At 59.1% G+C, this 25,538-nt stretch overlaps 1 protein-coding gene across 2 annotated transcripts; it reads right to left on the bottom strand.

Annotated features, from left to right (window-relative positions):
* Positions 1-7,891: 7,891 nt before the first annotated feature.
* Positions 7,892-24,767, bottom strand: SFXN3 (sideroflexin 3). Of its 2 annotated transcripts, none has more exons than XM_005303471.4 (11): positions 24,514-24,767; positions 20,539-20,705; positions 19,652-19,822; positions 18,691-18,789; positions 18,168-18,243; positions 17,334-17,419; positions 16,613-16,740; positions 16,409-16,458; positions 15,255-15,304; positions 14,274-14,321; positions 7,892-12,695 (listed from the first exon to the last, which is right to left on the bottom strand). In XM_005303471.4, the coding sequence occupies exons 2-11, from the start codon at positions 20,700-20,702 to the stop codon at positions 12,599-12,601; spliced, it is 969 nt and encodes a 322-aa protein (XP_005303528.2). In that variant the 5' UTR covers positions 20,703-20,705; positions 24,514-24,767; the 3' UTR covers positions 7,892-12,598. The 2 variants fall into 2 exon arrangements, with proteins under 2 accessions (XP_005303528.2, XP_065408730.1); XM_065552658.1 differs by lacking the exon at positions 24,514-24,767 and adding an exon at positions 21,301-23,409.
* Between the last annotated feature and the right edge of the window lie 771 nt (positions 24,768-25,538).

Here is a 25,538-nt window from a genome sequence, read left to right as displayed (position 1 = left end):
AGCTGGACCTAACTGAGGGGGGCCCTGTTGTCTGTGCCTGCAAGACCTGTCTTGGACTGTATTCCTGTCATCCAAATAAACCTTCTGCTTTACTGGCTGGCTGAGAGTCATGGTGAATCGCAGGAAGCCGGGGGTGCAGGGCCCTGAGTTCCCCAATACTCCGTGACATGCTGTCTGTTCCTGGCTGCTTGTTACCCCTGTCGGCCTTGTCTGCCCCCCGGCTGGACAGCTCTCCGTTTGAACAAAGCAAAGTGGTGCGGGGAATTTGCTGTGGGAAGGCGCCTTCGAGAGCGGTGACTGGTTTCACAACGCCTCGAAATCAGTGAATCGTGGGAACTCGGCTGACCTTGTCCCGCAAAACTGCTCACGGGGGGAGGGGCTGCACCTGGCCAGAATAGCCCCTCTTGCCTTGAATGTGGGCCCAGCTAGCCGGCCGGCCTGGATGTGTTAAACAATCCCCATGTGGGGGGCGGGGGAAGGGAGCGTATTAAGCCTTTGTTTATTTTGTCTGATAGGTGGGTAATTAAATCACAGCCACCCGGATGCTGCCGGTGGGAGTCGTGAGCACCCACCTCCCATAACATCCTCCAGCTCCTAGTCTCCTGAGGAACTAGAGACTGCAGCCCCCCCCCCAGGGGGGGGCAGGAGCGGAAGGGGATTAGAACAGGATCGGGGTCAGGATGGGATGGGAGGAAGGTTGGAATGAGATCAGGAGTGACGTCAGGATCAGGTTCGGATCAGCAATGGGATCAGAGCAGGACTGGCGCCAGCTTGGACTGGGATGAGGTCAGGTTTGGGAAGCGGAGCAGGAGCTGAAGGAGTCTGAGTGAGATCTAGGGAGGAGGAGAATATGCAGGGCCCTGGGCTGGACCCTGCAGCAGCCCCCTGTGACTCACACGGGCAGGGGAAGTTGTGAGCGCTCAGGCGGTCTAAAAGCAGGCCGTCTCTGCCTCAGTTTCCCTTTGTGCAGGAGGGATCGCCCCGGCCTGGTGCCTGTGAGGATCAAGGAGTGACAGCTCCTCCCAACCCTCAGCCTGCAGAGGAGAGTCCAGTCAGGGGCAGGGCCTCGGTGCCGAGGGCTGTGGAGATCACAATACAGAGCCGACAGCCGGCGCAGCGGGGAGGCCCAAGGAGACTACAGTTCCCAGCATGCAATGCTTCAGGGTCCCCCTGAGAGACAAAGGATAATGAACTTGCAGCCAGATAGGCTGGAGGAATCCTCTGTTCCTCAATGGGATCCAGGATTTGGGGTCAGCCCATTGCAGAGGGGGGGCGGATTGAATGGCGGGTCCGGGTGCCTGCTCATTTTTGGGGGACACCTCCCCACAGGGTCAGTGGCGATTAGCACTGGCGGGTTGGCTGCAGCCTTTGGCACCCCCTCGAGAGACTGCTACCGCCTGACCCAACGCCCGTGGAGAACAGGAGTTTCCCCGCTGACTCCCCTGGGCGTGAGATCAGGCCATTGGTGCCGCCTGGAGAGAGAACCATCACCCTGTTCCGAGTGCCGCCCGCCCGCTGGGTCAGCCCAGAACCTCCGGCAGGCTCCACTGATCATCCGCCCGCCTCTGGCAGGAATTGGGCCGGGAGGGGCTGCCCCAGATGATCTCTGCTGCCCCAGAGCGTATGGGGAAAGTCAGGCCATCGGCCCATGGCTTCCACCAGGGCTGCTTCCAGCTGCTGCCGCTTTTGACCCGTGCCACCTCCTCACCTGCTGTAGGGCAGCACCTGGTCTGGCCCCAGCTATATTCCACGGGCATCAGTAATTGGCGCTCTGCCAGGTCCTCTAAAGCACTTCCCAGATCTTCTGGCCACAGAGGACCATTAGATCATCCAGTCTGAGTCCTGTAGCGCACCGGCCGGAGAACATCGCCCACTTACTCCCGTCTTGAGCCCAGCGTCTTGTGTGATCGTAAAAAGTAACATTCTGAAGCACACCGTGTACCTTACGTGTATCCACGTGAAAAGCAACGGGCACGCTTTTTAATCAGGCAGAGAACCCGTTGGGGTTCTCGAGTCAAAACTCTAGAACTCTGCTCTAGAAAATTTCCAGCTACAGTGTGAGCTATGGCAAGCGGAGATGCAAAAGGCCACGTAGGCCTCCCAGCCCAGCGCTGCGGGGCTAATGCGGGGTTGTGTCCTTTGGCTTATTTGCTCAGATTTGGTCCAATCTAGTTTGAAATGTCTCCAGTCTAGCATCACTCTCTCCGCAGGCCATTCCATGATCTAGTGCAGCTGAAAGGAAGTGATTCCTGATAATCAGCCTTGTTTTTTCCCTTCTGTTATGATTTATGGAGCCACAGGCCTTAAACGTGAGGTCTTTATTACAGCAAACCAGCAGCCACAACAGGCATAAACACAGTATTGCCAGCTGCTGCGATGTTCAGTGTGTTTCTTAAAACCCTAGCTCCTGGAGTCCTGTGATGCGATGAGAATCTCACCTTTCACTTATTTAAAAAGTACGTTTCCAGCCCTCGTAGTCACCGAGAAAAGCTTGAAAAGGTGGCCCAAGTGCAATCTAACCGTTCAGAAACCAAAGGGCAAATAAAGAAGCCAATATTGATTTATTTTTAATCTCCTGATTTTTAAGACACACTCGTGATTTTTTTGACCCAACTCGTAGAGTTGCCAATACAGCAAACAAGCTTCCACACGGCTCAAGTTCTACCTTTGTGTCTCTCGTTTACCAGCATCCACACCCTGTCTGGCACTCCACCCGAACCAGGGAGTCAACAGGTCCTGCCACTTTCCTTAATTTCATCCCAGGGCTCCTAGTTAACGCCCTTCATACCAACTTCCTTGGCTTTTACAACCATTCAAATATTCTACTGTAGCTGGTTATCATGTCCCCTTCCTCCTCGCTTAGCCCAGCTAGACGCATTCAGGTCTTTGCTCATAAATCAATCCCTCCGGCTCCTTAATCACGGTTATTGCTCTTTGAATTCCTCCCATCTTTCTGGTATGAAGGTGCTCAGGAAAGGCTATGACCAATTATGCTAACACCAGCTGATGGTAACAATAATCATCAGATTGTCTATTATGCTGGCAAGTAACGGCCCATTATTCCCTCTGGATCTGGAGGGAAACTCTAGTTCGGGCCTAGAGCCTGGAGATTCAAGTCTCAGCGTTCATAGATTCATAGATTCTAGGACTGGAAGAGACCTCGAGAGGTCATCGAGTCCAGTCCCCTGCCCTCATGGCAGGACCAAATACTGTCTAGACCATCCCTGATAGACATTTATCTAACCTCCTCTTAAATATCTCCAGAGATGGAGATTCCACAACCTCCCTAGGCAGTTTATTCCAGTGTTTAGATCATGTTTGGATCTGGGATTCTGGTTCAAGTCCATGAGAAAAGTCAGGCTCACACCTGCTTCATCCACGTCTGTTCTTTTCCAAAGCCCAGGGGGGCTCGGCTCTCGGGGCCCTGCTGGGAACCCCTCAATCTATTGAGCGAAGGGGCGGAGTTCCAGACATGCAACTGCTCCTGTGCTTCCGATACTGCCCTGAAAGCCCGGGCTGGAGCCCACCCTGGCAAGGGCATCTCCGAGCATGCGCCTTTCTGAGCGGGCAGGGGGAGCTAAAAGGAAAGCAGACAAATGAGGCATTCATATTGCTAGTGCCCAGAGGACACAATATCCATTTAAATACACCGAATGCAATCAGGAGAAGGTCATTAATAGCTATTGCTTTTGCAGCTGGCTAGGATAATAGTTTAAGTGGTTAGTGAAATTCTCATCCAGGGACTGAAGGTGCTTGCAAAACACAAGGAGAGAAAGGGGGTAGGGGGGAGTCCAGAATCCGATGACTAAAGCCATCCGTCACCTCTCCCCATGCTTCCGGCTGCTTTTCCTACCAGGCGGGCACGGCCCTGAAGAAGTGGCGCTGCCCGTGGGTGACCTCGTGCGTCAAGCTCGCCCGATGGCTGCTCATTACTTTTTCATTAGGTCCCCGTTATGACACGCATTAGCCCCAAGATGAATGAGGAGGCGGCGGTAGGTTGGGGGGTGATTTATTGAACCATCCGTCATTCACATGGCATCGTCCTGCCGCTCTGGTCCTGCCCCGGCTGGAAGCAGAACTTTTGGGAGCCGTTCTGTAAAGGAGGACGGCTTCAGTGAGAAGAAATCTCACAACGGGGAAACGGGTCAGAAATCACTTGCAACAGCTGCATCAAAGGGGTGCGTGTGAATGCGAGGGAGCCCCCAGGTGGAGCAGGAAACACACCTTCCACCTGTCCCGGATTACTTCCTCTCAGGACTTGTGGCTAAAAGCTGCAGCTGTTTCACGTCCATCAAAGAGCTGGATTTCATTCCCAGCAGGCGCCCAGGACCCAAACCCAAACGGACGAATGGGGAAGAGGGTTCTTGCCTTTTCCCTGTCAGGTCATGACTTTCCAACAAGCAAAATAGATCTGGGGGTTCCTGGGGATCCGTGTTCTCCTGGCCCTCCGCTCTGGCTTGTGATGGATGGACAGAAAAGGAAGGGGGGTAAATCTAAAAGTGGGAGGGAGCCTGGCCTTTGCCCAGCTGCGAGAGACGTTTGGTGAAAGACACACTGCGCCACTGCCGGGCTAATGCGCTGAAATCCCAGCTGCCGGGCCCAGGAGTCGGATGGGCTTAGCAGGGCCCAGCCGGGTCGGGATCTGTCAGAGCTGCTCAGCAACGTGCGGGAGCCGAGGTGGCTGGATGCAGAATAGCGCGGGGTTAGAACTCACGACCGAGGGGGGTCAGGAGCCGTTTCCAGTCCCAGGGGAGGCTGGGATTCGTTTGATGGCATGGGGCTTTCCTCTGCTGCCCCTGCACCTCCTTTACTCTCTTCCTGCCTCCACCTTGGGGTCCCTGGGCTTGGCCCATCTCCCAGGGGAGCTGGGGTTCGGGGCAAAGGTTCAGGCTGGCAGTGGTTACTGCCCAGCCAGACCAGGTGCTCAGATATCCCCCAGGCACTCAGCCTTGCCGCGATGGGCGCCGCGTAGGACCCACAGCAACAGGCCAGTGTAGACCCCACAGTGTTGGCTGGGCCATGGACCCTGTGGTGCTGGGTGGGCACATGGACCCACCGCGCTGGGCAACACCCAGCCCCTGCGGTGACAGGTACAGCACCCACCCTACAGCAACAGGCAGGGCGAAGACCCCGCCGCACCGGGCGCGTGGGGCCCGGACGCCGTGGTGATGGCCAGGCGGGGCGCAGACCCCGCGGCGACAGGTGGGTGGACCACAGGAAGCCAGATGGTCTCCGACTTCAGCGCCGTGCCAGGCCAGACGGGGCCCCGCATGACTGCTTGGTGCCAGGCTGGGGGTGCCATGCAGCCCGGAACCAGCCCCACGAGGATTTCCTCGGCACTCCCACCCCACCCGGCTGGCACACATGGGAGCACACCCCGGCAGGTGCACGTCAGGGCTGACACGCGGGTCAGACCCACCAGCAGGAGCCAGCCAGGACATGGGAAGCGCTGCCTAATTTCTCTGGGTGCAGAGCGCCCTCTGCTGGGGCGCCCAGCTCCCTGCAGGAGGGAGCTGGGAGAGGGGCAGAGCTAAGTGGCGAGTTCAAGTCACTGTTACGCACCCAGGGGTGAGCACTGGATTAGCCCAGGGAAAGCATTGGCCAGGTGGGAGCTCATCAGATAGGGGTGATCAGCCCCCCCCGCCCCACACCGAGCCTCAGGCAGACCCAGGTTTGGATGCTGCAGGTTGCCACTCGGCTCCTTCTCTCCCTTGTATTTTGCCTGCGGTTCCCGGGCCCTCCTCACCCCAAATTTTCCTTCAAGTTTCCAGATCAAACACCTCCTCCCTTCCCCCAATAAACACGCCAGAGGGTAATCAGGCTGCAGGTGCTGCATGCCCAGGGGTTTTGATGCAAGATGAGGCCACGAGGCAAATGCAGCGTGACGGTGCCACCCGTGGCAACCTTGCTGCCCTGGGACAGCGTGTGAACCTGCGGAACTCCCTGCTGCAGGACCGGGCTGGAGAAAAGCAGCGTAGCGAATTTCAAGCAAAGGGTGAAACCCTTGTGCACGCAGGAGAAGGCACCGGCAGTTTGACCAATAAACACTGCATGAACCACCCGTCCTCTGGCTTTGGGACATCAGCTAAGGCCAGGAAGAAACTTCCCGCTGCTCCTGCCCCAGGGCAAAGAATTAATAATTATTTCATCCTGCCAACCCCAGAGTAAGGGTGGGGAAACTGAGGCACAGAGCGACTCGCCTGAGGGCACCTGGCAGAGCCGGGATCAGAATGCAGGTGTTCAGGTCTCCACAGCCCAGCGTGTGGGGCTGAATCTGTAATGCACAATGCCTGGGGTACGGTCTCCCACCCAGTACAGGACACTGCTGCGACCCGGCCACTGGGTTTCACAGACCGTTGGGGCTGTTTCAGGCCGAGATGAGCTTGGAGCCACAGCCCATGCTGTGAGGCCATTTGGCTCTTTGGTTCTGCCCATTATAAAAAGCAGGGCCATTTGGGATCACATGCCCGGGCGTTGCTGCAGACCTGGCTCCGTAACAGCAATGCTGGAACATTCGTATAGATGCCCAGCGCCCCCCTGGACTCTCGCCAGCCAGTCATACAGCCCCCAAATGGCTGGGGAAGGGGGCTGGAGCTCAGCTGCCCCGTGCCAGGTTTAGCCCCCTCTCCCCCCGGTGTGGGGAACGCGAGCAGGGTCCTGTGATTAGGACCCAGGCCTGCTGGGCGCTGTAAGGACCGCCCGGACCCAGTCCAGGGGAGATTCCGGGGGGGCACAGCTGGGGGCACGTGCTCTCGGCTGGCAGCTTAGGAAGAGGCAGTGGGAAGGAGACAGGGCAGTTTGATTCAGCCCAGCTGGTTAAGGTACCAGGGCTCAGAGCTTATAGAGGGTAAGGGGGGCTTACCCGCATGCTGCCACCTTGTGAGGTGATGAAGGGAGTGAGTGGAGCGGGTGAGGGCCGGGGGGCCAGCCCGAAGAGAAGGGGCTGGGCCTGCCAAGTCGGGGGCGGAAGGGAGCTCTGGGTTGGGCTGACTTCTTGGTTTGGCTTTGATTTAAACGCTGCCATCCGGTGTTACCCGGAGGGATAAGTCCTCTCAGTGACTAACCATGCTGGGAGCCAGAGACCCGCCGGAAGGGAAACTGAGGCAGCAGAGGGGCCTGAAGCCAGGCTAGGTCTGTCCCTGCTCCAGTGAAAGCAAGAGTCAAGACTCCAGAATCATGGCCTGGAGCATGCAGAGACCAGAGCTGGAGCAGGGCTAAGCCCCTGACCAGAGCCCAGATCCAACACCCCCGGGGGAGCAGCCGCCGCAGGCCGCCGGCTTCACGGAAGGTCACCACTCCTAGGCGGCGAGATGGGCTCTGAGCCAGCTTAGCCATGTGAAATGGGATTAACCTCTGAAGAACGCAGGTGCGCTGGGATTGGAGCTAGCCCCACAGTCAGGAAGGAGAGAAAACAGCAGCTGGTGTTTCTATGCTGCTTTCTGGCCCAAGGCACGTCACAGCCTGTGTCACTCTGCAGCCCCTGCTGGGGTGGAACACGGCCACTGTTCTCCCAGGGGGACCACGTCCTGGATCCAAGAATCTGTGATCATTGGGATGTCGAGCTGTATCCACGTTCCACAGCTCAGTTCCATTGTGACAAATCCCCGGGCAACGGAGAAGCTCGCTCACTAACCCACGTGCATAAAGGGACCTGGGACATCAGAAGCCCAGCACTCTCCCCCTTGAGCTAAAGGAGCACTCCCTTAGCTGGCAGCTATAGTAGGTCTCTTAGCCTCTGTTTCAGCCAGCCACTAGAGGGAGACTTCACCCCGTTACTTTGCACCACGCCCCTTTAGGACAGGCACTGGAGAAGAACACCATATAGGAGCCAGAACGTACCCATCTGATTTGGGACTGGACAAGGACACCAAAAAGGCAGCAAAGCCACATGCAAGAGACAGAAAATATCACCTTTATTTTGGAACAATTGCCCTGTTTAAAGCGACAATGGAGGTCAGCCAGGGGCTCAGTGCCCCGCCGAAAGGGGTCTGAGTTCAGGGTACAGACACCAGCCGAGCGAGCAGCACACGCAGTGCCAGGCCTTCCACCAATGGACCTGCGGCAGGAAGGGATCGGACGTGCCCCTGCGCTGTGACTCGCCCCCTGCCCCTGGGGAAGGGGTGACGCCAACAGACACTGAGAGCCCTGGCCGTATTGCACAAGGATTGTTAAAGCTTTCTGCTCTCACGCAGGTGCGTTCGATCGGCAGGAGGCCGGGCCCCCATGGGAGAGCACCAGAACATCCTGGAGTTGGGGCAAACCCACCATCCTGCAGCGTCCCCCTGCCCCCAAATCTTTCCCCAAAAGGCAAGATCCAAAACTCTTTATGGAACACTCCCGCAGTTCCTCTGCTCCTGGTGCTCTCCCAGGCCCCGCCGCGCCACGCGCTGCAGACGGTACCAAGATCGTTACAAAAGCGACAGTGTTCGTTTCAGTCACGTTGCCCGCCAAAGCCGGCGTCTCCTTAGCGAACCCGTCCTCAGAGACGTGCCCGCGCCCTTTCTGAGCAGACCTGGGTTCCGGGGACAAAGACTCAGGCAAGGGAGGTTACAAACAGCACGTAACTGGAGGGAATTTGCCAAACTCGCTCCCATTGGAAGTCCATCCATCCTGTAGCACCTATTCCCACATGCTGCCAGCACAGGGCCCCTTTGTGTCACCAGAAAGCATCAACCCACTTTTTGTAGGACCTACACATAAACGTTGCATTGCATAACACTCCTGCTGGGAGCTTCCAGGGTGCTTTTTTATATTTTATTTTATTTTAAACGTCCTGCCCTTCCAAAGATTTGATTTCTGGGCCAGACCCTGCTGGAAATGAATCCAATGCAGAGGAGAAACGACACCCAGCTACTTTTACGGACGAGAGTAACGTGATTTTCCTTGTTTCCTCGTCCCTGTCAAAACTTGGAGTTTCTCATATTTTCTTTCGTTTACACCCAGTTTCCATTGTTGTGCCCCCAGTGCTCAAGCCGAGTGACTCTGAGGTGGGGCTGAAGTGATCGGGGCCACAGGCCGGAGGTTTACAAAAGCCGTCTGTCTTGGATGGTTTAGACCCAACAACTCCTGCAGCTCGGCAGGGGGTTAGACCAGATGACCTTTGCGCCCCCATTCCCCTCACCCGGGAAAACTGAGGTGTGGCCAGGTGAAATGGTTTTCCCACAGGCACACAGCAAATCGATGACCAAACCAAGAAGGGGCCCCAGGAGTCCTGACTCCCAGGGCCCTGCTCAAACCACTCAACTAAGCTGCCTCCAGCCTCCCTCAAAACCAACACTTAAGGGCTTTTAAAACCACTGAAAAGGGTTGTCCCCCCAGCGGACATGACTATTAAAGTCAGCCCGTCCCTATCTAAGTCCTCTGGAATCTGATGTCCTAGCTAGCCCCATGCAATGCCCACTGCTGTACCAAACACTTCAGAGGGAAGTGTAAAACACCCACAATGCACTGTTATGAGTGTGGGGGGAGGATTGCTGCCTGACTCCGGCTGCTGATCACTCTGTGCCCTGAAGCATGAGGATTGACGGTCCTTATCACTGCCCTCCCAGCCAGTGCAATCTGGGCAAATTACAGACAAGCGCTGAACCTGATTCTGTCAGGGCCATTCTAGGGGAGGACTTGATCAGCTGGCAAGAGCAAACAGGCCAAACGCCCACTTGTGTCAAAAAAAACGAGGCGCAGAGGAACATGCGAGGGGGTGGGGCTGCGATGCCAGCCCCGTGCAGGGGGCAGGCAGGGATCAGGCAAGCGACTCGGGCCAGCCGTGGGGGGGGGTGGGGGCCTCAGGCCAGCCCTGCACAGTGTCCCGTTTTCCCTTTGGGAACTAGAGTCACCACAGGCATCTGGGAGGAGCAACAAGCCATCTTCTGCAGGGAAGGGGCTAGACATGAACACAGCAGATCTCCTCTCGCTATGTCTCTCATAGGATGGGGCTGGTTCTCCCTCCAGGACACAGGCAAAGGCTTATCCTGGCCGCTCTTACTCGTTCTAGCTAGTTCTACTTTGAAATATCCGATTCCCTTTCTCCTCCAGGGCCGGGCTGTTTGCTCTGTGCACCTCTCTCAGCTGGGCCCCGCAAACCAGGCAGGTCAGTTTCACCTCTTGAGTCTACTCGGTTTCCGGTTCGGTTTCTGGCAGTAGCAGAGGGCCCGTCCCCAGCATAGCAGGGGAAGGTTTATACCCAGCCAGGACTAAACCTGTTTTCACTGAAATTCTGAAATGTCACAGAAACATTTCTGTCTGGTTTAGATGTTGTAAAACATCCAGTTTTTATCGGTACGTAGCTACCCACCCACCCATGCCACAAAGCACAGTGACCTTAAAGCAGTGTGACCAGATCCCTTTAAACGTCACATGTTCCAAGGGAGGCTGGTCTAGCAAACAGCAAGGTGATCTTACAGCAAGCAGACAGGAGCCCCGTAGAAGTAAACATGTTCAAAGGGCGTCTAGCAGCCCCAGGATGCGACTTGAGCCTGGAACAAAGGCGACATTAAAAAAAAACAACCCACCCCGGGCTGTTTTCCGGAGATTAGAATGTGTAATTTGCTCTGGAGATGAAAGCAGCGGAAAACCGGATTAAATTGCTGACCTGGAGTAGCCTTGGGCCCCACGTGCTTAGCTGTGACATTCCCTGGCATTTCCAAGCCATCAGACCTACGTTAGTTTCCTTGATGATGCTATTTTTAAAAAGATGCATCCAGACCCCTGCTCCTGCACCCACTGAAGCCAACAGTACAACTCCTGCAGCTTTCAACGGGGCAGGATCAGCCCTGGCCGAGGACTATTTTAAGCTAGCTGGTGCAGGTTGCAACAGAGCTGTGATTAGCGGAGGAGTCTCCGTATCCCTGTTCCTTCGGATACTAGAAGAGGGGCTTTATTTAGCAGTGATCTCTTGCGCCCGGAGATTGTCTTTCGCATCCTAAAATGACTGCGATGCATTTTCCCCTGCACCGTAGGTGTATTAGGTCAATATTCACAATAAAATGGGGGGGCCCTGACTGTCCCTCACACCTCCCGGAGCGCGTTTAAAAGGGACGATGCAAAGGGCAGAGGGATAGATCTGTGCAGACAGGCAGGGGAATTTCCTCGCGGACAGTTTAACTCTCCCCCATGGAAATTCCATTATGCTGCATGTGCAAGGTCTCAGAACTGGTCCCTGCAGAGACGATGGTTGGGAATGAGCCCGGACATGCACAGGCATTGAGCGTGCAAAAACACACACACACACACGAGTGAAAGCTGGCTCCGAACACCGGGTCCCAACAGCAGCGACGGGCCTGAGTGCAAAGCTGACTTACAGATCTGGGAGCGGGCTTTCCCCACATTCACGCATTGCAGCTAATTCTCCTCCGGAAGGCAGAGAAACCCCAGATCGGGACACCCCAAAACTCTCTGGGGTCCATCTCTGCCCCAAGCTCCCTTGTATAGTAGTTTCTTCCCCCCCCCCCCCCCCCCCCCCGCAATCTTCTTCTGAGCGCCTCTGCTGTATCCGAGACGGCAGCTTTCCCCAGCAGTCAGTCCGCCTCATCACAATCAAGTGTCTATAAACACTGCACTCTACGAGCCTGGCACGGAGAGGCGGGCTGTGTGACTACCTCCCACCCCACAGAGAAGCTAAGTCTTTCAGCCTGTGATGAACAAAGCCAGGCCAACGCTAAAAGGACCAAGAGCATGGAGGATGCCCTGACCCGAGAGAGATCCGCCAATATGGCGAAAGGGAACAGCCAACTCACGCTGTATACGGCTGCCTCAGCCCTCATTCTGGTGAACCAACCCGCTGAGAAGCCACCTGCTCACCCACCTGGGATTGGCCTACTCTTCAACATGCCAAGCCGCTCCGGACCTGCCGTACGGGAAGATGACCAGATGTCTTCCTCCTTGGCTACTGCCCTCCCTTAGGAAAGTCAGGTGAGCTCCTGTCCTTGCTGCTAAGGCAGGAAACCATCCGCAGACACGGCGAGAACATTTAGAATGATCTTTCAACGTGCTGTAAAATTCACGCCTAGCCACTGCACCAGAGCCATCCCCCACTGTGACTCTGGTCCGTCCTACTGGCCTTTCTGACGGCACTGGCTTCACATCAGGTTTGAAATCCCACCAGAGAACAACAAAGCTGGAGGACAACTCGTTTTTTAGCCCTGGACGGCTGCTCGCCCTATGAGCATCACCCACTCCAGCCTCTTCTCTGCGATGACGCGTCCCATGGAAGCGTCTCAAGAGCATTACTCTCCACAGCAGCGAAGATGGACATGTGAGCCACTCTGGGACCACGCACAACAGGAGGGTGGAGTGGTGGGAGGGTTACTTAGGGGCCCTGGCCGCTCTCGACCTGCCACCGGAGAGGATCAGCTCTGCCTGTTTCTGTTTTGTTCAGGAAAAACAATCTACATCACAGAAGCATCTATCACTACCTATCGCTATGGGTCATCTGAGTGCAACCTACACCGGACACACAGGACCTACTGAGACATGACAGCCAGAAAACGCAGCAGCTCAAAGGCGTTAGTCTAGTACAACATTTAACATTCTCCCCGGACACTTGGGTTCCGATCCGTTCCCTGATCTCTTCTCCCGGCAGCTGGGGGGAGGAGAGCCTCGCTTAAAGCCCTTTGTTGAAGTAGACAATCTCCATGTGGGGGTTCTTCTCCCGGACCAGCGCTTGGACTTCAGGCTCCAGGCGACTCACTCGCATCGAGCTGCGGAAGGGAGACAAACCCATTCAGAGAGGAGGCAGGGAGGGCAAGGGACTTGGGACTACCGGTTGGAGAGGTGTCTAAGGAAGTCTCCCTTTCCGTACAGACGGGAGAATGCTCCACAGTCAATCCATCCTCACCCAGCGACTCTAGTCTCTTGTTTCTGCTCACAGACGGTCTGCAAGCAGATGTGAACAGATCTCCCGGTAAATGCACTATTACGCGGCAAGTCTCAGCCTACGGGCTGGCTCGCAAGCTAGTTGCAGCCCGCGAATGGCCACCTCCGTCACGTGGGAGCGTTTCTGCTCTCCGAGTGGCTGTCTGAGACTTTTATTAAGAGGAGGAGGCAGGAGCGGAGCAAAGAGAATCCGAGACGGTGGCACAAACGTTTCCTGTGCCAGCCGTTGCTAACGGCCCTGCAGAGACCGGCTGCCCAGAATGCCCTTCTGCTTCTCTTAGCAAGAACCGGGTCAAGCGCCGGATGGGGCTGTGCATCCAGAATCACAGGGACCTCGAGAGGTCGTCAAGTCCAGCCCTGTGCTGAGGCAGGACCAAGTCAACCTAGACCAGCCCTGACAGGGGCTTGTCCAACCTGGTCTTAAAAACCTCCATAGAATCATAGAATCTCAGGGTTGGAAGGGACCTCAGGAGGTATCTAGTCCAACCCCCTGCTCAAAGCAGGACCCACCCCAACTAAATCATCCAGTGACAGGGATTCCACAACCTGCCTTGGAAGCCTGTCCCACAGCTTAACTCCCCTAGGGTTAGAGAGATTTTCCCAATATCCAACCTAAATCTCCCTTGCTGCAGTTTAAGCCCGTTCCTTCTTGTCCTACCTTCACTGAACATAAAGAATAATTGATCACAGCTTCCCGCTTCTCTAACTGGTGCAAAAGTGTCTCCAGGGGTTGAGGGAGCAAAGATGTCTTAAGCCAGTGGTTCTCAACCAGGGGTACGCCTGGGATGATTTAGTTGGGGATTGGTCCTGCTTTGAGCAGGGGGTTGGACTAGATGACTTCCTGAGGTCCCTTCCAACCCTGAGATTCTATGATTCTACACGTATCCTAGGGGTACACAGAGGTCCTCCAGGGGGGACATCAACTCATCTGGATATTTGCCTGGTTTTACAACAGGCTTACAGAAAAAGCACCAGCAAAGTCAGTACAAACTAAAATTTCATCCGGACAATGACTTGTTTATCCTGCTCTATATACTAGACACTGAAATGTCAGTACAATATTTATATTCCACTGGATTTATTTTATAATGATACGGTAGAAAGGAGAAAGTCAGCCATTTGTCAGTAATCCTGCACTGGGCCACTTTTGTGTTTTTAGGTCTGATTTTGTAAGCAAGTCGTTTTTAAGTGAGGGGAAACTTGGGGTACGCAAGACAAATCAGACCCCGAAAGGGGGACAGTTGTCTGGAAAGGTTGAGAGCCACGGTCTTAAACCACCTTCGTGCCTACGTACGCACACAAACACACACACACACACCCCCGCACTCCTAAGCCATGCGGTGCATCGCTCACAGCTAGGCCAAGGCGTACAGAGGGCCCGGCGAAGACCGGCCAACCCCTACCTTTTCTGTGGGAAGAGCGCGCAGCACAGCGGGGTCGCGAACACCAAGCTGCAAAAGGAGAGACACCGAGATCAGAGCTGATTGCTAACGCCTCGGCCAGGAACTGCTGCAGAGGCCGAGAACGGCGGGAACGAAGCAGCATCCCATGGAACGAGAGGCTAGGACTGGGGAAGTGCTGGCATGAGGGCCAGGAAGCCCCCCCCCCCCACGCCCAAACAGGCCCACTGCAGGAAGGAAGGACGGACTAGTGGTCAGGGCTCTGGGCTGGGACTCAGGAGAGCTGTTACCCCTGCTGCCTGGGGTGTCTCGAGGATAAACACCCCCACAAAAGCGAGGTACCAAGGGACCCCCAGTAATTAGGGCTGGATGAGACAGAGAGAGACACTGCCCCAAAGGAAATTCCATTCACCCTCCTCTGCCTTCCCCAGATGAACCTCCCAGCCAGCTGCCATTCCCCTCCCCAAATTACTCTAACGGGGCAGTTGACTGCTGACCTGAACTATCCAGACCCCTTGTCTCTGCACCGCTGAGCTGGAAACCTCACCAGACACACACTCCTGTGCGTTTTATCCCCTCCTGCTGCCAGGAGAGTGGGAAATCAGGGTCTCTTGGCACTCCTGCTTCCGGCCTGACCTAGGAAGCCTCATGCCTGACAACATCCTGCAGCAGGGAGTTCCGCAGGGTGTGTGCACACCAGGCAAAGCAGGAACAGTCTGACCACTGACTTGGTCTGAATTTCCTGGCCATGAATTTAACTGCAAAATGAACAATGACGGGGAGTGGGTGGGGAATGAGCCTCTGAAAGGGCTGGCTTCACTTCAAAGGCTCACAGTGGTTCCGATTTGATCCCAACCGGTTTGAAGCAAACGATGCTTCCAACACCGAGACCAGGCTAGCAAACCCAGGGGAAAGTCATCCCCGAGTGGCTTCTTCCCTTCAGCTAGGCTGGGCGAGTTTCCCCTATTCGCAGCCGTCACTTACCAGAACCCCACCAGTCCGACCTGCAAAGGAGCGTTCAGCCAGGGGTATCGCTACACGGAAAGACAAGGGGGCTCTGGGTTAGCAAGAGGGTTATATTGATGGGGGGGGTTACGGCTTACGGGGGGTGGGGTTCCCTTATACATCAAGGCCAAGGGGACAGTTTAGGGGGTAGGCACCATACACTGTGGCAGGCCCACGGGGCACTAGCAGGTGATCCATGCAGAGCTGCCTCCTCCTTTCCCGGTTCCCAGCTAGCTCTGAAAGGCACTAAAGGTCCTTTCTAGGGTTCCTTCTCCTCAGTGGCACTGGCAGGAGTTGGTGCCCCACCACGAGCGGGGCGGGGGGCCCAGGAGACGATCCCTGTCAGAACCCGGTCCAGACCGTGACAATCCCCGGATCTCTGTGCGCACAGGGAACTCAGCCCTGCACACAGCTGTCAGGTAGGACTGGGGTCTGCTACTTCTCCCCAGAGCCACAGTCCATCTAGCCCCATCTCCTGTCTCTGCGCAATCTCGCGCTTAAGGGTCTGTCTACACCGCGCCCTGACTCTGATTCAGGTTTGAGCCCTTTCCGTCCACACACAGGTCCGCGAGCGCTCAGGGCCCGGGTCCTAGAACCCTGCTGGGAGTGTGAGTAAAAGCCACTCAGGTCCAAGCCCTGTCAGTCTGCAGTGTAGACGCAGCTCAAGCCACATCTCTGTGGATGCAGTTGCACAGCTGGGAGACCCAGGCCCAGCATTTGTAAGCCCAGGGTTACAATGCAATGTGGATCCTTAAGCCCGGGTTTGGAAACACCAAGTGGACAAGCCGGGTCCCCCAGCCCTGGGGTTACAATGCAGTGTAGCCATATCCTCAGATGAGCTTTATACCGTGCCCATCAGCCGGACCGACATTAACCCTTCTGCCCCATTACACCGGCAGGGGCGGGCTGGAATCCTGATACCCTCCCAGGGAGGTGGGCAGATCTCGGGGCGCTCCCATGAATCCCAGGGGACATGTAGCAACGATGCCCTTGGCCAAGTGTGGACGGGGCGCCAGCCGTAATGAGAGGAGACCCCCCAAGCCGCGTAGACGTGGTGCCATCCAGCCCCCTGCAGAGGCTGCTGGGGTGTGGCTGGGCAGGGAAAGCCCGGCGGCCCCATGCCGGGCACTTACCTTCAGGAAGGCTCTCTTCTCCAGGGCGTTCATGATCACGGGAGGGATGGCTAGGAGGGGCGAAGGAGAAGGAAATTAACAGGCGCCGCTAACTGCGACCGGCGTCTCTAGCAGGAAGCGAGGCAGGAGTTTGTGGCGCCCGAGCGCAGGGGGGCCCCGGATCCGGCCCATGCGCAGGGCAGATCTGCCAGGGAAGTGACTCACCCATGGCGGGGGCGGCCATGCCGATCCGGGACACCACCACCTGAGCGATGGCTTGCTGGGCCGCTGCCCTCGACTCCCCCAGCCGGTTCCCGTCCTCATCCGTGACGGGGATCCCAAACTTCAGCTCCCTGCGAAAGAGACAGAGTGGGGTCCCTTACCGCTACCTGCGTGCCAGGGAGCCTGGCTGGGGCAGAGGGATGGGTAATGGGGCACAGAGCCCTTCCCCTCCACGGGCTGTGTCTGCAAACGGTGTGAATGAGTGCGGGGGTTCTCAGCCCAGCTCCTAGGGGTCACATCACTCGTTAGCGGTCTCAGCAGAGAGTCCAAGGACTGAATTCTGCGATGGCAGGTGTGAGGTGCAAACTGGCGTGAGGCTCACCGTGACGCTGCCTGGGCCATACTGGGTCTGTGGTTGGCGAGAGGCTTTCATACCATGGCTAATCTCTGGAAAATGACCATTATTGGAGTTCTATAAACTAAAATGACCCTCATGCTTCAGGGCATGTGCTGACCAGCTGCGGGGGTCAGGAAGGAATTCCACCTGTCACCGCACTGCACTGCTGACCAAGTGCAGTACAAGGAGGGTCTCGCCTCCCCCTACACCATCAGATTGTGGTTACTGCCCAAAGCAAGGTACCCGGCTAGACAGATCCATGTCCTTCAACAACATCTATTTCCCCCGTTTGCACAGAGCTGCTCTATTAGGGTGAAGGCCCCTTACCTCTGCCGCATTAAAGGAATGTTGATGCAGTTAGCAGCTGCCACGGCAGCAAAAGGCACGTAGCGGCCAATAATCGACGGTAAATGCTGCAGAGGGAGAGAAGAGAGAATCACACACCAGGGAATGAGACTACAGCAGGGTAGAAGGAAGAATAGTCTAGTGGTTAGAGCACGAGGCTCGGTTCCATTCCTGGCTCTGCCTGGGCCGGTCATTTCATTTCTCTAGGCTTCATTTCCCCATCTGCAAAGCGGGAATAATGACTTGTCCTACGTCTGTCTTGTCTGGTTAGACTCCCAGGGTGTCAGGGCAGGGGCGATCTGTCACTGTGTGACGATCAGTGCAGCACCTGGGGCCCTCATCTTGGCTGGGGCCCCGAGGGGGGCTGGAAGCGGCTGCTCAATTCTCCGGTGGATTCCGGTTGGATCCCGGGGCTCGTCTTAGAGCCGCCGGCCCTGCTCTCCCTAACCCCGCAGGGCACGACTCCGGGGAGGCCCGTGGACTTACACCCCAGCGGGAGATCAGAATCGGGTCTGTTATCGCTGGGTTAGCTGGGGCAGACACACGACATGGGGCCTTAAACACCCGACGAAGGGGGACGGGTGGGAGCAACATGCTTGGGCCTTCCCCAAGCAAGACCCCATCCTCCACCCCCAGGGCTCCTCCCAGAGCTAGGAGAGCCTCTGGGTCGCTCCTGGGGGGCCGGGCGTGGATGCAAAGCGGCCGGGACCCATTGCCTGTCCCTGCTGCCTGCCAGCGTATGGGTCCTGCAGCGTAGAGCCCGGGCGGCCCCCGTGCCTGGCGTGCTCCGACCCGAAGCGGGGCTGGGCCCCCTACCTTGGTGAGAGATTTGAGTCCCAGCGCCGTCACGACCGCCCCGGTGGTGGCGCTGACGTAGGCCGTCCCCAGCTGGCTGCAAAGGAAGCAGGCAAGTCCGGTGAGGCCGGGAACCCGCCGGGCAGCCCTCCCCGCGCTGGTGCAGTCTGTGCGCAGGGCAGCGGGAGGGGCTCGTCCTGCCAGGCTGCCTGCCCCACGGTGAACCTTTCCCTCCAGGCATGGAGGGTGCCCTGAAGTGGCCTGCCCCGGTTCCGTGCGAGAATAGCCGGGGACCAGCCCATCACCCCAGCAGGGAGCCTGCAGCACTGGCTTCCAGTCCGACCGCCCCGGGCAGGCCGCCAGGGTGAAGCCACCACGTTGCAAGCGACAGGCTGATGCTGTTCTTAAAGCAGCCGCCTTCGCGCGGCACATGGCAGTGCCATGGGGAAGGCACCAGCCCTGCCCTGTGGCACCAGTGCCCTGTACTGGGTGGCTCCGGCTCTCCCAGAAGGCAGCTGGAGCTCCGTCTCTGCAGCTCCCTTACCCGACCGTGATGGGGGCGTCTCCGCTCCGGTTAGTGTAGTTCACGATCGCGTTGAACGACTGGTTCACCCACTGCCAGAATAACACCGCGGGGGTCGTCCTGGGAGGAGGGGGAGAAGAGCCCGTCGGTGGAGCGAGAGGCGAGGTCCCGGCAGCTCGGCCCGAGCGGACAGAGACGGGACGCAAAGGGGCCACGCGCCCACGGGGAGGTGTGGCTGGTGGAGTTAGTGCGGATCAGCCCTCCCCATCCACACCCACAGTGTCACATGGACCCACCCGCCTGGAATTCTCCCCCGCCTGACCCCTTGCTCGTCGCTCACTCCAGTGCAGAGCAGGGAAGGGGGCCTCAGACCCCTACCCCGGGGCTTGTGCCTAGCCGAGTCCCCTGCCCTTCGCTGGGGCACTGAGCCCCCGGGAACCTACCCGGGAATGTTAACCTGGTGGCGTGTTACCAAGGGACACTGCCCATCTTCCATCAGGGCTTGTGTGGTCCAAAGGGCAACAGGCCTGGTGATGCGCTGCCGCTGATCAGACTGCGCTACTGCCACCGGCTTAAGGCCGGCAGGGGGCGCTGGAGGGCATGGGGAAGGGCTCCCCACCCCAGGGCCAGCAGGAAGCACTAGAGAGGTGGGGGGTCCCCTCCCCAGGGCCAGCAGGGGGTGCTGGAGAAGTCAGGGGAGATCCCTGCCCCAAGGCCAGCAGGGGGCGCTGGAGGTCATGTGGCAGGGCTCCCTGCCCCAAGCCCAGCAGGGGAAGGTGGAAAGGTCAGGGCCAGCAGGTGGCGGAGGTCATGTGACAGGGCTCACCACTCCAGGGCCAGCAGGGGGCGCTGAAGAGGTTGGGGTCCCCACCCCGGGCCAGCAGGGGGGTTCTGGAGAGGTCAGGAAGGTCCCCGCCCCCAGGCTAGCAGGGGGCGCTGAAGGGCACAGGGTGGGGGTCCCTGCCCCGCAGAGTTAACATGCCTGTAGAAGGTGAGCATGCAGCCGGTGATGGTCATGTTCATGGGCACCTGGGCCGACATGCGCCCGATCAGGATCATCTTCTCCCCGGTGTCGGGGTGGAAGGCCGAGTCGTAGATGTATTTCGCCCGCCAGAGCTGGTCCTCCGTCAGGCCCGGTGACACCGTCCCCGACCTGCGGTGGTGCCAGGGAGAGGGAGCCGTGACTACCCCTGTTCGCACCGGGGCCTCCCCACACCCAGGCCTGTGTGCCGCCTGCCCTCACTTCCAGGGCAGATCGCCCCAAACCCGCTGCTTGAGGCAGCCGGGAAAGACGTCTCCATGGAGCGAAAGCCCTACCGTGGTCTCCTTGGTGGGCGATGCCCGGCTCTCCCTGCCACCACAGGTTACATCTTCCCTTGGGGAGAAGGCTGGTGCCACCTGGTTTCCTCCTGCATCTCCCCTCCCCACGGGGCCCCTCCACAGGCTACCCCTGGGCTTCCTTCCCAGCCTCTGCCGTGCCAAGCCTCCCTCTGTCCTTAAACCCCCGAAGCCACCTGTGCCCCTTCACGCCACTGCCCTCTGGCTCATGCCTGTGGCTCCAAGCAGTGTCCGCATACAGGGTCCAGGCAGCAGAAGACCCCCCCTCCTCTCCTGCCAGCTACTGCCCAACCCTGCAGAGGGGCCACACGCCTCGTCGCCCCCTTCCCAGGCGGGAGCCAGGGCAGCTTGCTCGAGCCAATGGCACAGACCAGCCCCCGGCCCCCCTACATTCAGGGCGTCGCCCCCAACCCCGCCACTAGGGGTCGCCGTGGCATAGCGGCTGGATTGCAGAGCCTCCCTCAGATAATGTGTCCCACCACCACTCCCCAACCACTGGAGGGGAAACTCAGTCCAGACTTCACAGCGAACCTGTAATTCTCAACCACCCTCCGGGCGTCTTCCAGCGTCGCCCCGGACAGCAGGAGGTTGCGGGGGTCGGTCACCATGAAGAAGTGCTTGGCTCGCCCCTGGAAAGTGCTCTGGTCCCATCGCGGCTCCCGGATGTTGATGTGCAAGGGCAGTTCCTCCGACATCCTCTGGGGGGAGCCGGCAAGCAGGGAGGTTATGAGCAAGGATGCCGCACACCCAGCCCAGGGGCGGCCCTCCCTCCATCAAAGACCCACACACACACGTGGCTGGAGGGGCGGTGGGTTCCCAGGTCTACTGGGGCACGGTCCTTCCTCCACTCTGGGGGCAATTCGTTCCCATGTGTCCTGAGCCGGGGGGGGGCCAGAGGAGGTTGTTCAAGAGCCCTGCTGCATTGTCCCAGCACAGGGCACTGTCTCCTTCCTGGGGATGTCATGGGATCCCTGGCTCACCCGGAGAGGCCCTGGGGCTCTGTAATCACGGAGCTCTGCCTCCGCCCCCCCTGCTCGGCACCCACAGCGAAAACCTCCAGGAGCCAGCTAGAACCAGCCTGGATCCACCCAGCAAACAGGAAATCTCAAAGCATATGCACACGGGCCGTCCCCTTACCCTGCCCTTGGCGCCGACACCCAGAGCTGGGGACGCAGGACTCCTGGGTTCTATCCCCAGCACTGCCCCAGAGTCGTCATGTGCCTACGGGCAAGTCCCTTCACCTCCCCGGGCCTTGGTTCCTCCCCCTGGGAAACGGGGCTAACGCTCCCCTACCTCGGCGGAGGGCGAAATTCAACGCTGCCTGGAAAGCGCCTTGAGGCGCCAGAGCCGAAGGTGCAACAGACAAGCAAAGGGCTAATACGGGGAGCAGAGTCTTCGGCCAGGGTCCGAGCCTGGGGGAAGGGAGAGCAGGAGGCTTGATCCCCCCCCGGCCCCTTCAGAAGGGAGCAGCCAGTAGGACCCACACCCCCTCCGGGCGGCGCTCAGCCCCCCTCTAGTGCGGGCTGGGCTCCTGCAAGAGGAAGTCTGAAGCCCACACTGGCAGTGACGGGGTTACGGGGAGCGGGCGAGCCCAATTTGCTGGTTCTGTGGCACCTGGGGGGGACGCAGGCAATTGGGGGTTCGACCCAGCTGGGGAGAACCAGGCTGGGTGGGTCCTATGAAGGAAGGTCGGCAGGGTCGCTGGGGATGAGTCAGAGAGGAGAGCTGCTGTAAGGAGCTTAGCCCCAGGGACTGGGCCGGCAGGAGAAGAGCAGCTGGGGTGATGGGGTGCCAGGCAGCCGACGGAGAGGCCAAGGAACCACCGAGAGCAGGAGCCTTCAGCTGCCGGCTGGTGAGAAGCTGCCCAGGAAGCCAGGACTACAGGGTGAGCCCACCCCGTGAGTGGGCCATGCAAGGAGGGAAACTGAGGCTGTGTCACCCAATTGCAAGGGGGCACACAGAGGCTGCTACAGCCTTGGACACCAGAGCGTGCTTGGCCTTAAGAGCCAGAGGGCTCCGGTTCAACCTCGGCGGCTGCTGACCCACCCAGGGGTGCGGGGTGACACCAGGATGTGCTGGCAAGAGGGCTGCGCGGGGAGTCCCTGGTGCACTGAGAGACCCTCAAAGGTTCGGATCGCTCCCATAAGCACGTCTTCTCCCAGCCAAGCCCCGAGTTGGGGTGACTGACATAAGCCGGGGAGCGCGAGCTCAGGGTGTGGAACAGCCATGTGGCTGGAGCAGAGGAACAGGAATCCTGCCCCTACCCCCAGCTGCCACGTTCCAACCCCAACTTCCTCCGAAGTTACTGGCAGGCGCTGGCCGAGGCCCCGTCTCCCCGAGCGATAAAGGGCAGAACCCAGCAAAGTCGCGTCTCCAGGGAACCAGGCCCGACTCTGACCTCACACACCCTGGTGTCAATCCAGAGTGACTCCTCTGCAGTCAGTGGTGTGCCAGGGCGTATCCCTGGCGTGAGCAAGAGTCAGGTCCTGGCGCTCTCCCGCTCTTTCCGTTCCTCTTTTGCCATTTGGCTCCCAGCTAAAGTCTGTGCATTTCCCCCAGCAACCAGAAAAACCACTGGCCTCCAACTCCCTGCCTCTCGGAAATGTCAGCCCTCCCTGGCAGCTCGCCCCGGATTTATTTCCAATATTTCTAATGCTCTCCAGCCAGAGTAATCCCTGCGCAGGAGCAGGGGGCGGCCGGTTGTCATGAAGCGAATCAGACGCCGGGGCCTGCCCGCAGCTGAGCTGCTAAAACCCTTATCCCCGGGTTGTTTTGTTCTCTTGTTTTGAAGTCTTGTTTCCCCCAAAGCAGGCGAGTGCCGTGCAGAGAAGTGACTCTTTCACCCCGAGCCGGTGGCCAGAGGGCATGAGGCTGTCCCAAACGGCGAGCGCTGGGGAGAAGGGGACTGCAAGGTGTGAAATCAAGACCCATAGTCCATTTCAAGGGGCGAGCACATCTACCAAGGGAGGTGCTGCGTCTGCTACCTCCAGCCCAAAGGGCACCCCCCCTCCATTTGCTAGGCTGCCCAGGAGCATCTGGGACTTCGGGCTAGATCCTGACCTTGCTGACATCAGCATAACCCTGGAGTACCTCCTGTGAAGTCGCTTTGCCGTTTGTGTAACCTGGGGGCACCAGGGCAGCCTGCCCACCCCCTGGCAAAACCAGCCTTCCTGAGAGCAGAAACAGGCCTCAGCCAACAGCCCGACCCCCAGACAGGAGGAGGATTTAAACTCCATGCCCTACTCTGCCCGGAGCCCCTATTTCTACAGCCTGGGATCCTCGTGCCAGGGCCCCCCTGCACAGGGCCAGGTGCTAGCCAGCATCTCAGCTCCCTCCAAGGCAAGGCGGCTTCCCTGGGCCGTCGGGTCCCAAGTCTGTCTCTTGCTGAGACAGCAAGATGAGGAAACTAGCAATAGAAAGGAACGATTGGAGCATCCGGTCCCCCCGTCCCCCCCGTTGATGCCCCCCTACCAGGCTTGTTCCCTACCAGGCTTGTTCCCCAGGGCCTTTTCCCAGCTGAGTGGAAATGACCCAAGGGGGCTGGCGCCACCACACCCCAGAGAAGACTATTTCCTCAGGGGAGGGGAGGAGAGACCAACAGAGGCTGCTGTGGACAGCAGGAGATGCAGAGGAGAAGGCTCCTGCGCCCATGGCCGTGAGATTGCAAGGAAGCCAGGAAGGGAGTGGAGTGAGACAAGGACCAGAGGCAGGCCAGGACTGAGGCTGGTCTCCCAATGTCTCCTCTCTGCCCACCCCTGGGGGGGCCGACCGCTGCTCTTAGCATCATCTGCCTGGGAGCTGCAGCATGGGAGGGAGAGGTTTGCATGCTATGATGCACCAAGCCCTCAGCACCCAGGACCCACAGTTACTCCGAGCAGGTTTCCCAAACCTAGGAGGATGTCGGGCGAGTGATTCTGGCCTAGCCCTGGCAGCCAGCGCTTATGCTGGCCCCCAGGCCAATGCACCAGCCGCCAGCCCCGCTCTGCTGCTCGCCCCTTGCCTGAGTTGTGCCAGGCACCTGCTGTGAAATCCCACTGGGTCACAGCTCCCTGGGGTGCTCCAGCTAACCCGGGCCGGCTGGCAGGGGCGCGAACCCCCGGCCCACTCGTGCTCTGCGGCATCACGGCAAAGCCCGGCAGGTTTGACTCGGGAGGGGCCCACACCAACCCCCACTTCAGCGGCCAATGCCCCTGGGGCCCTGCAGCCCATCTCTGCACCGCCAACGGTGCAAACCCAGCCCCAGAGCCTGGAGCTAAAACTCCGGGGGGGGGCACAAGCTCGGGCAGATGGAACAAGGTTGGGCTGGCCGGCTGCTGCCACGGGGGGGGGGCAAGGGGAAGGGGAAGCGACCCCCCCGCCAGCAGCGCCCGTGGGGGGGCTCCGGGCACGCGTGGGCTCCCGCTGGGCACCAATGGATCCCGGACACCCCCGCCCGGGCGCCTCCTCCCCGCGCCCCGGCAGCCGCACGCACCCCCGGGGCCGGCTCCCGGGGCGGCTCCGACTCACCGGCTCGCCCCGCGGCTCGCTGACAGCGCCGGCCCCCGCCCGTCCTCCGGTCCCCGGCTCCAGCCCAGTGCGCAGCGGCGCCGCGCCCAGGGAGCAGGCGGGCGCGCAGGCCGGAGGGCGGGGAGCGCAGCTGGAAGGGGCCGGGCACGGCGGGGCGGAGCCAGGCGGCTCCCCGGGCTCCAGGCTCCGGGCGCACGGGCCATGCCCAGGCGGCGGGGACCGCGCGGGCTGCGAGGCCGGGGGCTGGATGCCCGGGGGGGGGGGGGACACGGACTAATTCTGCTCCATGGACCGGGCCCGCCGTGATCCATGCCGCGGATCTCTCATGCCCCGGGCTCCCTTCCCCGCGCTGGGGCAGTTTGGCACCAAGGGGGCACCCAGGAGAGGGCTGGCAGTGCGGCCGCCTTCCCCTGCCCGGGGCTGCCCCAGGGGGCTGCCAGGTGCAGCTGGCGCTGCCCAGGAGCTCCACCGACAGGCTGAATGGGGGGTGCCAAATCTGTGCCACACTTAGGGTGACCAGACAGCAAGTGTGAAAAATCAGGACGGGGGTGGGGGTAATAGGAGCCTATATAAGAAAAAGACCCCGACATTGGGACTGTCCCTATAAAATCAGGACATCTGGTCACCCTACCACACTGGCCATCCTTGGGGCTAGTGCCAGCCGCCTCGGGCCCCCCTGCTAGCACCACGCCCTGGCTGGGCAGGCTGCGATTACCAATCTCAGAGGTTGCCTGGTCCCCTCCGTGCCCTTCCTGCCCTGCCCTTGGCATCACGGCTCTTCGCCTGCTACCAGGAGAAAACCCATGAACACAAAAAAGACCCAGAGTCAAGTCTCCGGGAGAGAGAGCACAGCGTGTGCCTCTGCTCTGCGGCATGCTGCCGCTGACCTCAACGCACTTTTATTCGGGAGATAAATAAGCCTTAGCTTGTTGGTCTCTTTTGTTCTCTGCGTGTACAGCACCTAGCACCGTGGGAGCCTGGCACATGACTGCAGGCTTCTGGGTGCTGCCCGCAGTTCAAGATGA

This window comes from Chrysemys picta, chromosome 7 (assembly GCF_011386835.1).
Source record: "Chrysemys picta bellii isolate R12L10 chromosome 7, ASM1138683v2, whole genome shotgun sequence".
Lineage (NCBI taxonomy): Eukaryota > Metazoa > Chordata > Testudines > Emydidae > Chrysemys > Chrysemys picta.
Note: the sequence above shows the minus strand (reverse complement) of the source record. Positions and strands in the feature narration are given on the sequence as shown.